At 50.0% G+C, this 12,684-nt stretch overlaps 1 protein-coding gene across 1 annotated transcript; it reads right to left on the reverse strand.

Annotated features, from left to right (window-relative positions):
- Positions 1 to 489: 489 nt before the first annotated feature.
- On the reverse strand, positions 490 to 11,135 carry MRPS25 (mitochondrial ribosomal protein S25). Its single transcript, XM_063941234.1, has 4 exons — positions 10,890 to 11,135; positions 7,951 to 8,057; positions 1,553 to 1,640; positions 490 to 862 (listed from the first exon to the last, which is right to left on the reverse strand). Exons 1-4 carry the CDS (start codon positions 11,021 to 11,023, stop codon positions 670 to 672), a joined length of 522 nt encoding a protein of 173 aa, XP_063797304.1. The 5' UTR covers positions 11,024 to 11,135; the 3' UTR covers positions 490 to 669.
- Positions 11,136 to 12,684: the final 1,549 nt, after the last annotated feature.

Below are 12,684 nucleotides of genomic sequence, written 5' to 3' on the forward strand. Positions count from 1 at the left end.
CACACTGACGTCAGCATGGCGTGACTTTCGGACTTATCACGTGTTTGTTACTGGTGGGCATTCTGTGTAGCTGGCAAGTAGGGGATGTATCTGGGCTTGCTAATAGTCAAGCAAGCAAGTGGGGACAGTATCTGGGAGCTAATAAAAAAAATGATTTGCATCCACAACGCAACTGGGAGCTCTTTAAAAAAAAAAAATGTGCGAAGGCCCCCAGTCGGTGGTTTCTTGATGCCACCTGGAAAACAATTCTGGGGAGAACACTGTATATATAGCCCTAATCCCCTCCTTTTCCCTCAACATTGTCCCAACTGCTGCCTGCCCTCACCCCCCTATAATATGTGATACCCAGAAATATTGGCGTAGGACCATAATTTTTTAAAGTGAGGGATCCCAAGGACCCACTATTTTTTTCGCTCAGCACGATCACCGAATACTAATTACAGATTCTCTTTTCATTACGAGAAGTATAAGAAAACTCACCACCGAGAGGACATTTTAGACATCAAATAACTGATGTCATTTAATTATATATAGAAAAAAAATAATCAAACGACCTTAGAAACCATTAAAAAGAGAAAAAATAAATGGTGGAGGGTGGGAACGGTGGATTAGTTCTGACAATAAATAAAGCGCAGCGGTAACCCGCCCCCAGGGTGCCTATAGCAAGGGTCACACTTCTGTCCCAGCTCTCTGCTTGGCTCTGTACTTCCCGGTCAGTTCCTTTGGCAGTGGCACCAGACCTGGACAGGGCACCTGCCCCTCCACCTCGCACATACACTCCCGCAGGTAGTACTTTTTAGGACCAAAGTTGGCTGGGTTGGAAAGCACCATTTTTGCCTGTTCCTCTAATCGTAGGGTTTCCCTGTGTACAGAAGGAAAACCAATGTTAGACTTGTGTACAACTAACTTAATCAGGTCATACAGAGGGAACTTATTACAGATCAGAAGGACAAGAGCTAAAAACAATCAATCTACGGCCTATATTGTTATACTTCTTAAGAATTAGCGCCATAGTAATGGATTATTTGTTCTTTGTAAACAAATAATCACATTAACACATTGGGGGTCATTCCGAGTTGATCGCTCGCTAGCAGTTTTTAGCAGTCGTGCAAACGCTATTCCGCCGCCCACTAGAAGTGTATTTTAGCTTAGCAGAAGTGCGGACGAAAGGATCGCAGAGCGGTTACAAAATAATTTTGTGCAGTTTCTCAGTAGCTCCAGACCTACTCAGCGCTTGCGATCACTCCAGGCTGTTCAGTTCCTGTTTTGACGCCTCGAACACGCCCAGCCACGCCTGCGTTTTTCCGAACACTCCCTGAAAACAGTCAGTTGACACCCAGAAACGCCCTCTTCATGTCAATCACTCTGCGGCCAGCAGTGCGACTGAAATGCATCGCTAGACCTTGTGTAAAACTACATTGCGCCGCATGCGCAGAAGTGCCGTTTTTTTGCATCATCGCTGTGCAGCGAACATTTTCAGCGAGCGATCAACTCGGAATGACCCCCATAGTACGTAGACATTTATATTAAGTAACAAAGCAAAATCTCTTACTCGCTTTTTCCCAGGATCTTTTTCACGTGCTGCACAATTTCCGTCCGGGTCTTATCCTCGATATCAACCAGAACCTGCTCGCCGCTGTCTGCCGGGACAAACACAGGAGGCTTACAGAGGGCTGGCGGCTAGTCCGCTATGTAGGCAGTAATCACAGACTGGCGCGGCCTATCATTGCACTTGTAGCCGTCTGCGGTACTAGCCAGTGCGGCCGCCAGGCATGAGCCAACATTATCACACTGTACAAATGTCAGCAGCAAAGTAACATTTGCCATGCGGGAACAAGCATGGTATTTTGGCACAGGCTGGAAGGTTGTGGTGTAACTGTGCCAGCAAGTACCCAGCAACTATCAGCACACAAATGGTTAAAAAAAAAAAAAAAAGCTAGATAAAAAAAAATAAGAATTTACTTACCGATAATTCTATTTCTCGGAGTCCGTAGTGGATGCTGGGGTTCCTGAAAGGACCATGGGGAATAGCGGCTCCGCAGGAGACAGGGCACAAAAAGTAAAGCTTTACGATCAGGTGGTGTGTACTGGCTCCTCCCCCTATGACCCTCCTCCAAGCCTCAGTTAGGATACTGTGCCCGGACGAGCGTACACAATAAGGAAGGATTTATGAATCCCGGGTAAGACTCATACCAGCCACACCAATCACACCGTACAACTTGTGATCTAAACCCAGTTAACAGCATGATAACAGCGGAGCCTCTGAAAAGATGGCTCACAACAATAATAACCCGATTTTTGTAACTATGTACAAGTATTGCAGACAATCCGCACTTGGGATGGGCGCCCAGCATCCACTACGGACTCCGAGAAATAGAATTATCGGTAAGTAAATTCTTATTTTCTCTATCGTCCTAGTGGATGCTGGGGTTCCTGAAAGGACCATGGGGATTATACCAAAGCTCCCAAACGGGCGGGAGAGTGCGGATGACTCTGCAGCACCGAATGAGAGAACTCCAGGTCCTCCTTAGCCAGGGTATCAAATTTGTAGAATTTTACAAACGTGTTCTCCCCCGACCACGTAGCCGCTCGGCAGAGTTGTAATGCCGAGACCCCTCGGGCAGCCGCCCAAGAAGAACCCACCTTCCTTGTGGAGTGGGCTTTTACCGATTTTGGCTGTGGCAGGCCTGCCACAGAATGTGCAAGCTGAATCGTACTACAAATCCAGCGAGCAATAGTCTGCTTAGACGCAGGAGCGCCCAACTTGTTGGGAGCATATAGTATAAACAGCGAGTCAGATTTCCTGACTCCAGCTGTCCTTGAAATGTATATTTTTAAAGCACTGACAACGTCCAACAACTTGGAGTCCTCCAAGTCGCTTGTAGCCGCAGGCACTACAATAGGTTGGTTCAGATGAAATGCTGACACCACCTTAGGGAGAAAATGCGGACGAGTCCGCAGTTCTGCCCTGTCCGAATGGAAAATCAGATATGGGCTTTTGTAAGATAAAGCTGCCAGTTCTGACACTCTCCTGGCCGAAGCCAGGGCTAGTAGCATGGTCACTTTCCATGTGAGATATTTCAAATCCACAGTTTTTAGTGGTTCAAACCAATGAGATTTGAGAAAGTCCAAAACAACATTGAGATCCCACGGTGCCACTGGAGGCACCACAGGGGGCTGTATATGCAGCACTCCCTTAACAAAAGTCTGGACTTCAGGAACTGAAGCCAATTCTTTTTGGAAGAAAATCGACAGGGCCGAAATTTGAACCTTAATAGATCCCAATTTGAGACCCATAGACAATCCTGATTGCAGGAAATGTAGGAATCGACCCAGTTGAAATTCCTCCGTCGGAGCACTCCGATCCTCGCACCACGCAACATATTTTCGCCAAATGCGGTGATAATGTTGCGCGGTTACTTCCTTCCTTGCTTTAATCAAAGTAGGAATGACTTCTTCCGGCATGCCTTTTTCCTTTAGGATCCGGCGTTCAACCGCCATGCCGTCAAACGCAGCCGCGGTAAGTCTTGAAACAGACAGGGACCCTGCTGAAGCAAGTCCCTTCTCAGAGGTAGAGGCCACGGATCTTCCGTGATCATCTCTTGAAGTTCCGGGTACCAAGTCCTTCTTGGCCAATCCGGAGCCACTAGTATCGTTCTTACTCCCTTTTGCCGTATAATTCTCAATACTTTTGGTATGAGAGGCAGAGGAGGAAACACATACACCGACTGGTACACCCAAGGCGTTACCAGCGCGTCCACAGCTATTGCCTGCGGATCTCTTGACCTGGCGCAATACCTGTCCAGTTTTTTGTTGAGGCGAGACGCCATCATGTCCACCATTGGTCTTTCCCAACGGGTTACCAGCATGTGGAAAACTTCTGGATGAAGTCCCCACTCTCCCGGGTGAAGGTCGTGTCTGCTGAGGAAGTCTGCTTCCCAGTTGTCCACTCCCAGGATGAACACTGCTGACAGTGCTATCACATGATTCTCTGCCCAGCGAAGAATCCTTGCAGCTTCTGCCATTGCACTCCTGCTTCTTGTGCCGCCCTGTCTGTTCACATGGGCGACTGCCGTGATGTTGTCCGACTGGATCAACACCGGTTTTCCTTGAAGCAGAGGTTCTGCCTGGCTTAGAGCATTGTAGATTGCTCTTAGTTCCAGAATGTTTATGTGAAGAGACGTTTCCAGGCTCGACCACACGCCCTGGAAGTTTCTTCCTTGTGTGACTGCTCCCCAGCCTCTCAGGCTGGCGTCCGTGGTCACCAGGATCCAATCCTGTATGCCGAATCTGCGGCCCTCCAATAGATGAGCACTCTGCAACCACCACAGAAGAGATACCCTTGTCCTTGGAGACAGGGTTATCCGCTGGTGCATCTGAAGATGCGACCCTGACCATTTGTCCAACAGATCCCTCTGGAAAATTCTTGCGTGGAATCTGCCGAATGGAATTGCTTCGTAAGAAGCCACCATTTTTCCCAGGACTCTTGTGCATTGATGTACAGACACCTTTCCTGGTTTTAGGAGGTTCCTGACAAGCTCGGATAACTCCTTGGCTTTTTCCTCCGGGAGAAAAACCTTTTTCTGAACCGTGTCCAGAATCATCCCTAGGAACAGCAGACGTGTTGTCGGAATTAACTGGGATTTTGGAATATTCAGAATCCACCCGTGCTGTTTTAGCACTTCTTGAGACAGTGCTAATCCCATCTCTAGCTGTTCTCTGGACCTTGCCCTTATTAGGAGATCGTCCAAGTATGGGATAATTAATACGCCTTTTCTTCGAAGAAGAATCATCATCTCGGCCATTACCTTGGTAAAGACCCGAGGTGCCGTGGACAATCCGAACGGCAGCGTCTGAAACTGATAGTGACAGTTCTGTACGACGAACCTGAGATACCCCTGGTGTGAGGGGTAAATTGGAACGTGGAGATACGCATCCTTGATGTCCAAGGATACCATAAAGTCCCCTTCTTCCAGGTTCGCTATCACTGCTCTGAGTGACTCCATCTTGAACTTGAACTTCTTTATGTACAGGTTCAAGGATTTCAGATTTAGAATAGGTCTTACCGAGCCATCCGGCTTCGGTACCACAAATAGAGTGGAATAATACCCCTTTCCTTGTTGTAAAAGGGGTACCTTGACTATCACCTGCTGAGAGTACAGCTTGTGAATGGCTTCCAAGACCGTCACCCTGTCGGAGGGGGACGTTGGTAAAGCAGACTTCAGGAAACGGCGAGGTGGATCCGTCTCTAGTTCCAACCTGTACCCCTGAGATATTATCTGCAGGATCCAGGGATCTACCTGCGAGTGAGCCCACTGCGCGCTGAAATTCTTGAGACGACCCCCCACCGCCCCCGAGTCCGCTTGAGAAGCCCCAGCGTCATGCTGAGGCTTTTGTAGAAGCGGGGGAGGGCTTCTGTTCCTGGGAAGGAGCTGCCTGTTGCTGTCTCTTCCCCCTTCCTCTGCCTCGTGGCAGATATGAATATCCCTTTGCTCTCTTGTTTTTAAAGGAACGAAAGGGCTGCGGTTGAAAAGTCGGTGTCTTTTTCTGTTGGGGAGTGACTTGAGGTAAAAAGGTGGATTTCCCGGCTGTAGCCGTGGCCACCAAATCCGATAGACCGACACCAAATAACTCCTCCCCTTTATACGGCAAAACTTCCATATGCCGTTTTGAGTCCGCATCGCCTGACCACTGTCGCGTCCATAAACTTCTTCTGGCCGAAATGGACATAGCACTTACCCGTGATGCCAGTGTGCAGATATCCCTCTGTGCATCACGCATATAAAGAAATGCATCCTTTATTTGCTCTAAAGACAGTAAAACATTGTCCCTATCCAGGGTATCAATATTTTCAATCAGGGACTCTGACCAAGCTACCCCAGCACTGCACATCCAGGCTGTCGCTATAGCTGGTCGTAGTATAACACCTGTATGTGTGTATATACTTTTTTGGATATTTTCCATCCTCCTATCTGCTGGATCTTTAAGTGCGGCCGTCTCAGGAGAGGGTAACGCCACTTGTTTTGATAAGCGTGTGAGCGCCTTGTCCACCCTAGGAGGTGTTTCCCAGCGCGCCCTAACCTCTGGCGGGAAAGGGTATAAAGCCAATAACTTCTTTGAAATTAGCATTTTTTTATCGGGGGCAACCCACGCTTCATCACACGCCTCATTTAATTCATCTGATTCAGGAAAAACTATAGGTAGTTTTTTCACACCCCACATGATACCCTGTTTTGTGGTACCTGTAGTATCAGTAATATGTAACGCCTCCTTCATTGCCAAAATCATATAACGTGTGGCCCTACTAGAAAATACGGTTGATTCGTCACCGTCGCCACTGGAATCAGTGCCTGTGTCTGTGTCGACCGACTGAGGCAAAGGGCGTTTTACAGCCCCTGACGGTGTTTGAGGCGCCTGGACAGGCACTAATTGATTGTCCGGCCGTCTCATGTCGTCAAACGACTGCTTTAGCGTGTTGACTCTATCCCGTAATTCCATAAATAAAGGCATCCATTCTGGTGTCGACCCCCTAGGAGGTGACATCCCCATATTTGGCAATTGCTCCGCCTCCACACCAATATCGTCCTCATACATGTCGACACACACGTACCGACACACAGCAGACACACAGGGAATGCTCTTAACGAAGACAGGACCCCACTAGCCCTTTGGGGAGACAGAGGGAGAGTTTGCCAGCACACACCAAAAGCGCTATATATGACAGGGATAGCCTTATAATAAGTGCTCCCTGTATAGCTGCTTTAATAATATAGTTTTGCCACAATTTTGCCCCCCCTCTCTTGTTTTACCCTGTTTCTGTAGTGCAGTGCAGGGGAGAGCCTGGGAGCCTTCCTGACCAGCGGAGCTGTGTGCTGAGGAGATAGGCCCCGCCCCTTTTTCGGCGGGCTCGTCTCCCGCTCTTTAGTGGATTCTGGCAGGGGTTAAATATCTCCATATAGCCCCCGGAGGCTATATGTGAGGTATTTTTAGCCAAAAAAGGTTTTCATTTGCCTCCCAGGGCGCCCCCCTCCCAGCGCCCTGCACCCTCAGTGACTGCCGTGTGAAGTGTGCTGAGAGGAAAATGGCGCACAGCTGCAGTGCTGTGCGCTACCTTAAGAAGACTGAGGAGTCTTCTGCCGCCGATTCTGGACCTCTTCTCGTTTCAGCATCTGCAAGGGGGCCGGCGGCGAGGCTCCGGTGACCATCCAGGCTGTACCTGTGATCGTCCCTCTGGAGCTAATGTCCAGTAGCCAAGAAGCCAATCCATCCTGCACGCAGGTGAGTTCACTTCTTCTCCCCTAAGTCCCTCGTTGCAGTGATCCTGTTGCCAGCAGGACTCACTGTAAAATAAAAAACCTAAGCTAAACTTTTCTAAGCAGCTCTTTAGGAGAGCCACCTAGATTGCACCCTTCTCGGCCGGGCACAAAAATCTAACTGAGGCTTGGAGGAGGGTCATAGGGGGGAGGAGCCAGTACACACCACCTGATCGTAAAGCTTTACTTTTTGTGCCCTGTCTCCTGCGGAGCCGCTATTCCCCATGGTCCTTTCAGGAACCCCAGCATCCACTAGGACGATAGAGAAATCACAATTAAAAATAATATACATCTGTCACCAACAGTTACACCTGATTCAGAACCCCCTTTATGTCACTTGTATACTTCTATTGTAATTCTACAGGTGTCCCCGGCTGTACAAAATCCAATACTGCCCCCCTGTGGCCAGCGGGAAGAATGAAAACATGTGCAAAGTGTTCAGCCAATAGCCGTGGGAAGCACTTGTGTAACATTACAATGTAAGGACTCATGATCAAAGAATAATACATCCTCTGACTGATAAACCAGCTGCGGAGAGTAGAATTCAGGCAGCATAGAGATATATCAGTTCACAGAGACCATTTCTTCCTTAGAACGAACTGAATAAAAGAGAGAGAAATGCGTATTCCTTACTCACCTAAGTAGAATCTCAGGAAAGGTGACGGAGTCATGTTCTTGAACATCATAATCTGCACCCAGGGATTCTTATACTGAATTTGAGGAATGTGAAAAAAGACAAACTTCCTGCAAAAAGAGGACACCTGTATTAACATCATATATTATTATCATATACACACACACTACTGTGCAAAAGTTTTAGGCAGGTGTGGAACAAATGCTGCAAAAGTGTTTATTAGTTTATATCAATTAACAAAACGCAAAGTGAATGAACAGAAGAGAAATCTAAATCACATCAATATTTGGTGTGACCTTTGCCTTCAAAACAGCATTAATTCTTCTAGGTACACTTGCACACAGTTTTTGAAGGAACTCGGCAGGGAGGTTGTTCCAAACATCTTGAAGAACTAATCGCAGATCTTCTCTGGATGTAGCTTGCTCACATCCTTCTATCTCTTCATGTAATCCCAGACAGACTCGGTGATGTTGAGATCAGGGCTCTGTGGGGACTTTATCACTTCCAGGACTCCTTGTTCTTCTTTACGCTGAAGGTAGTTTTTAATGACACTGGCTGTATGTTTGGGGTTATAGTCCTCCTGCAGAATATATTTTGAGCCAATCCGACCCTAATGGTATTACATGATGCTTCCCTTCCCTTAGAAATCTGAAGATGTCCAGCAGTGCACTTCCATCAGGGAAGCGTCTGATTGGCTCCAAATATATTCTGCAGCAGGACAACGACTCAACAAAGATCACATGACGAGACAGAAGGATTTGAACAATGCTACATCCACAGATCTGTGGTTAGTTATCCAAGATGTCTGGAACAACCTCCCTGTCGAGTTTCTTCTGAAACTGTGTGCAAGTGTACCTAGAAGAATTGATGCTGTTTTGAAGGCAAAGGCTGATCACACCAAATATTGATTTGATTTAGATTTCTCTTCTGTTCATTCACTTTTCATATTATTAGTTGATAAAAATAAACTATTGACACTAATATTTTTGAAAGCATTTCACACCTGCCTAAAACTTTGCACAGTACTGTATATATGTGTACGTACATACATTTGCGCGTCCTATGTATTACACTTCCTCATTGCTTCCCATTCTCACACATATATACTGAGGATTTGATACATGTATACAATTGAATTCAGTAACTTTTCTGTCCAAAGAACTTGCAATCCAATTGTGGATGCTCATACACAATTGCAAAATTACCCAACACACCGTTTATGTCACAAAGCTAACTGCCCCTATACTACTACTGCCCTCTATGTACAGAGCGAGCTCTGTACTCACCCCGGGCTTCTTCCACTCACACTCACTTCTCATGACCACTTGTCATTAAACTCTGCGTCATCTCTCTGCTTACATCCTTTCCCTCTTCACAGTCACCTGGTGACCCCTCTCTGCTCAGCCCCCGACCGGTGACCCCTCTCCGCTCAGCCCCCGACCGGTGACCCCTCTCCGCTCAGCCCCCGACCGGTGACCCCTATGCACTCACACACTCTCCTGGTGACCCCCGTGCACTCACACACTCTCCTGGTGACCCCCGTGCACTCACACACTCTCCTGGTGACCCCCGTGCACTCACACACTCTCCTGGTGACCCCCGTGCACTCACACACTCTCCTGGTGACCCCCGTGCACTCACACACTCTCCTGGTGACCCCCGTGCACTCACACACTCTCCTGGTGACCCCCGTGCACTCACACACTCTCCTGGTGACACCCGTGCACTCACACACTCCACTGGTGACCCCCGTGCACTCACACACTCCACTGGTGACCCCCGTGCACTCACACACCCTCCTGGTGACCCCTGTGCACTCACACACCCTCCTGGTGACCCCCGTGCACTCACACTCCACTGATGACCACCGTGCACTCACACACCCTCCTGGCGACCCCTGTGCACCCACACACTTTACTGGTGACCCCTGTGAACTTACACCATTCTGGTGACCCCTCACACTCTCCTGATGACCCCTGTGCACTCACACACTCCCCTGGTGACCCCCGTGCACTCACATATTCCACTGGTGACCCCCGTGCACTCACACCCTCCACTGGTGACCCCCGTGCACTCACACCCTCCACTGGTGACCCCCGTGCACTCACACCCTCCACTGGTGACCCCCGTGCACTCACACCCTCCACTGGTGACCCCCGTGCATCCACTGGTGACCCCCGTGCACTCACACACCCTCCTGGTGACCCCCGTGCACTCACACACCCTCCACTGGTGACCCCCGTGCACTCACACACCCTCCACTGGTGACCCCCGTGCACTCACACACCCTCCACTGGTGACCCCCGTGCACTCACACACCCTCCACTGGTGACCCCCGTGCACTCACACCCTCCACTGGTGACCCCCGTGCACTCACACACCCTCCACTGGTGACCCCCGTGCACTCACACACCCTCCACTGGTGACCTGCACTCACACACCCTCCTGGTGACCCCCGTGCACTCACACACCCTCCTGGTGACCCCCGTGCACTCACACACCCTCCACTGGTGACCCCGTGCACTCACACACCCTCCACTGGTGACCCCCATGCACTCACACACCCTCCTGGTGACCCCTGTGCACTCACACACACACTCCACTGGTGACTCCCGTGCACTCACACACACTCCACTGGTGACCCCCGTGCACTCACACACTCCACTGGTGACCCCTGTGCACCCACACACTTTACTGGTGACCCCTCTGAATTTACACCACTTTGGTGACCCCTCACACTCTCCTGATGACCCCTGTGCACTCACACACCCTCCTGGTGACCCCCGTGCACTCATACACCCTCCTGGTGACCCCTGTGCACCCACACACTTTACTGGTGACCCCTGTGAACTTACACCATTCTGGTGACCCCTCACACTCTCCTGATGACCCCTGTGCACCCTCACACCCTCCTGATGACCCCTGTGCACGCTCACACCCACCTGGCACCGTCCCCGTGCTCCCCCTGGGTGTTGTAGTTGACCGTCATGATCTTGACATTGTTCTTGAAGACGATCTCTCCGCTCTGTATGAACTGCAGCGTCCTGCGGATCGGGAACGGGCCTTTCATCGGCATCGCGGCGGCGCCGGCACTGGGACCCTGTCACTGACTGAGCCGAGCGCGATGCACGCCGGGAGATGACGGATGAGTCTCTCGCTCTCTGAGCGGGGCATGCCGGGAGCCGCTGTCCGTCACTCGCTAGGCATGCCGGGAAGTGTAGTCTTTCTAGCGGAGTGAGCGGCTGTAGTGTAGTAATGTACGCGCTGCGTACAGCAGGGGGCGCTGCCGCCTTACCCCGAGCAGCACATAGTGACAGCACAGGCATGGTGTATGGCAGGAGACCTGCGCTGTGCAAAGCATGACTGGGGGAGGTGTAGCAAGCTTTCCAAAGAGTGGGGAAGTTTCCCATAGCAACCACTCACCTTCTACCTATTATTGGGGGTCATTCCGAGTTGTTCGCTCGCAAGCTGCTTTTAGCAGCTTTGCACACGCTAAGCCGCCGCCTACTAGGAGTGAATCTTAGCTTATCAAAATTGCGAACGAAAGATTCGCAATATTGCGAAAAGACTTCTCTGTGCAGTTTCTGAGTAGCTCCAGACTTACTCTTCCAGTGCGATCAGTTCAGAGCTTGTCGTTCCTGGTTTGACGTCACAAACACACCCAGCGTTCGCCCAGACACTCCCCCGTTTCTCCAGCCACTCCCGCGTTTTTCCCAGAAACGGCAGCGTTTTTTCACACACTCCCATAAAACGGCCAGTTTCCGCCCAGAAACACCCACTTCCTGTCAATCACATTACGAACACCAGAACGAAGAAAAAACCTCGTAATGCCGTGAGTAAAATACCTAACTGCATAGCAAATTTACTTGGCACAGTCGCACTGCGGACATTGCGCATGTGCATTAGCGACTAATCGCTCCGTTGCGAGAAAAAAATAACGAGCGAACAACTCGGAATGACCCCCATTGTGTAGAATTTACTGGATAATTGCTAATTATATAGTGGGAGGAGCAGGGTCCCCAGCAGCACAGAGTATATCAGGAGATGAGTGATGTGTCAGTGAGGACAGGGCTGCATGTGACAGTGGCAGTAACATGATGTGAGGAGGAGAATGGAGGCAGCAGGAAGCCACAGACTGACAGTTATATAGTGGGAGGAGCAGAGTCCCCAGCAGCACAGAGTATATCAGGAGATGAGTGATGCGTCAGTGAGGACAGGGCTGCATGTGACAGGGGCAGTGACATGATGTGAGGAGGGGAATGGAGGCAGCAGGAAGCCACAGACTGAGAGTTATATAGTGGAGAAGCAGGATCCCCCAGCAGCACAGAGTATATCAGGAGATGAGTGATGTGTCAGTGAGGACAGGGCTGCATGTGACAGGGGCAGTGACATGATGTGAGGAGGGGAATGGAGGCAGCAGGAAGCCACAGACTGAGAGTTATATAGTGGAGGAGCAGGGTCCCCAGCAGCACAGAGTATATCAGGAGGTGAGTGATGTGTCAGTGAGGACAGGGCTGCATGTGACAGGGGCAGTGACATGATGTGAGGAGGAGAATGGAGGCAGCAGAAGCCACAGACAGTTATATAGTTGAAGGAGCAGCAGCACAGAGTATATCAGGAGATGAGTGATGTGTCAGTGAGGACAGGGCTGCATGTGACAGGGGCAGTGACATGATGTGAGGAGGGGAATGGAGGCAGCAGGAAGCCACAGACTGAGAGTTATATAGTGGAGGAGCA

The sequence above is a fragment of the Pseudophryne corroboree genome, chromosome 9 (assembly GCF_028390025.1).
Source record: "Pseudophryne corroboree isolate aPseCor3 chromosome 9, aPseCor3.hap2, whole genome shotgun sequence".
NCBI classification, from domain to species: Eukaryota; Metazoa; Chordata; class Amphibia; order Anura; family Myobatrachidae; genus Pseudophryne; species Pseudophryne corroboree.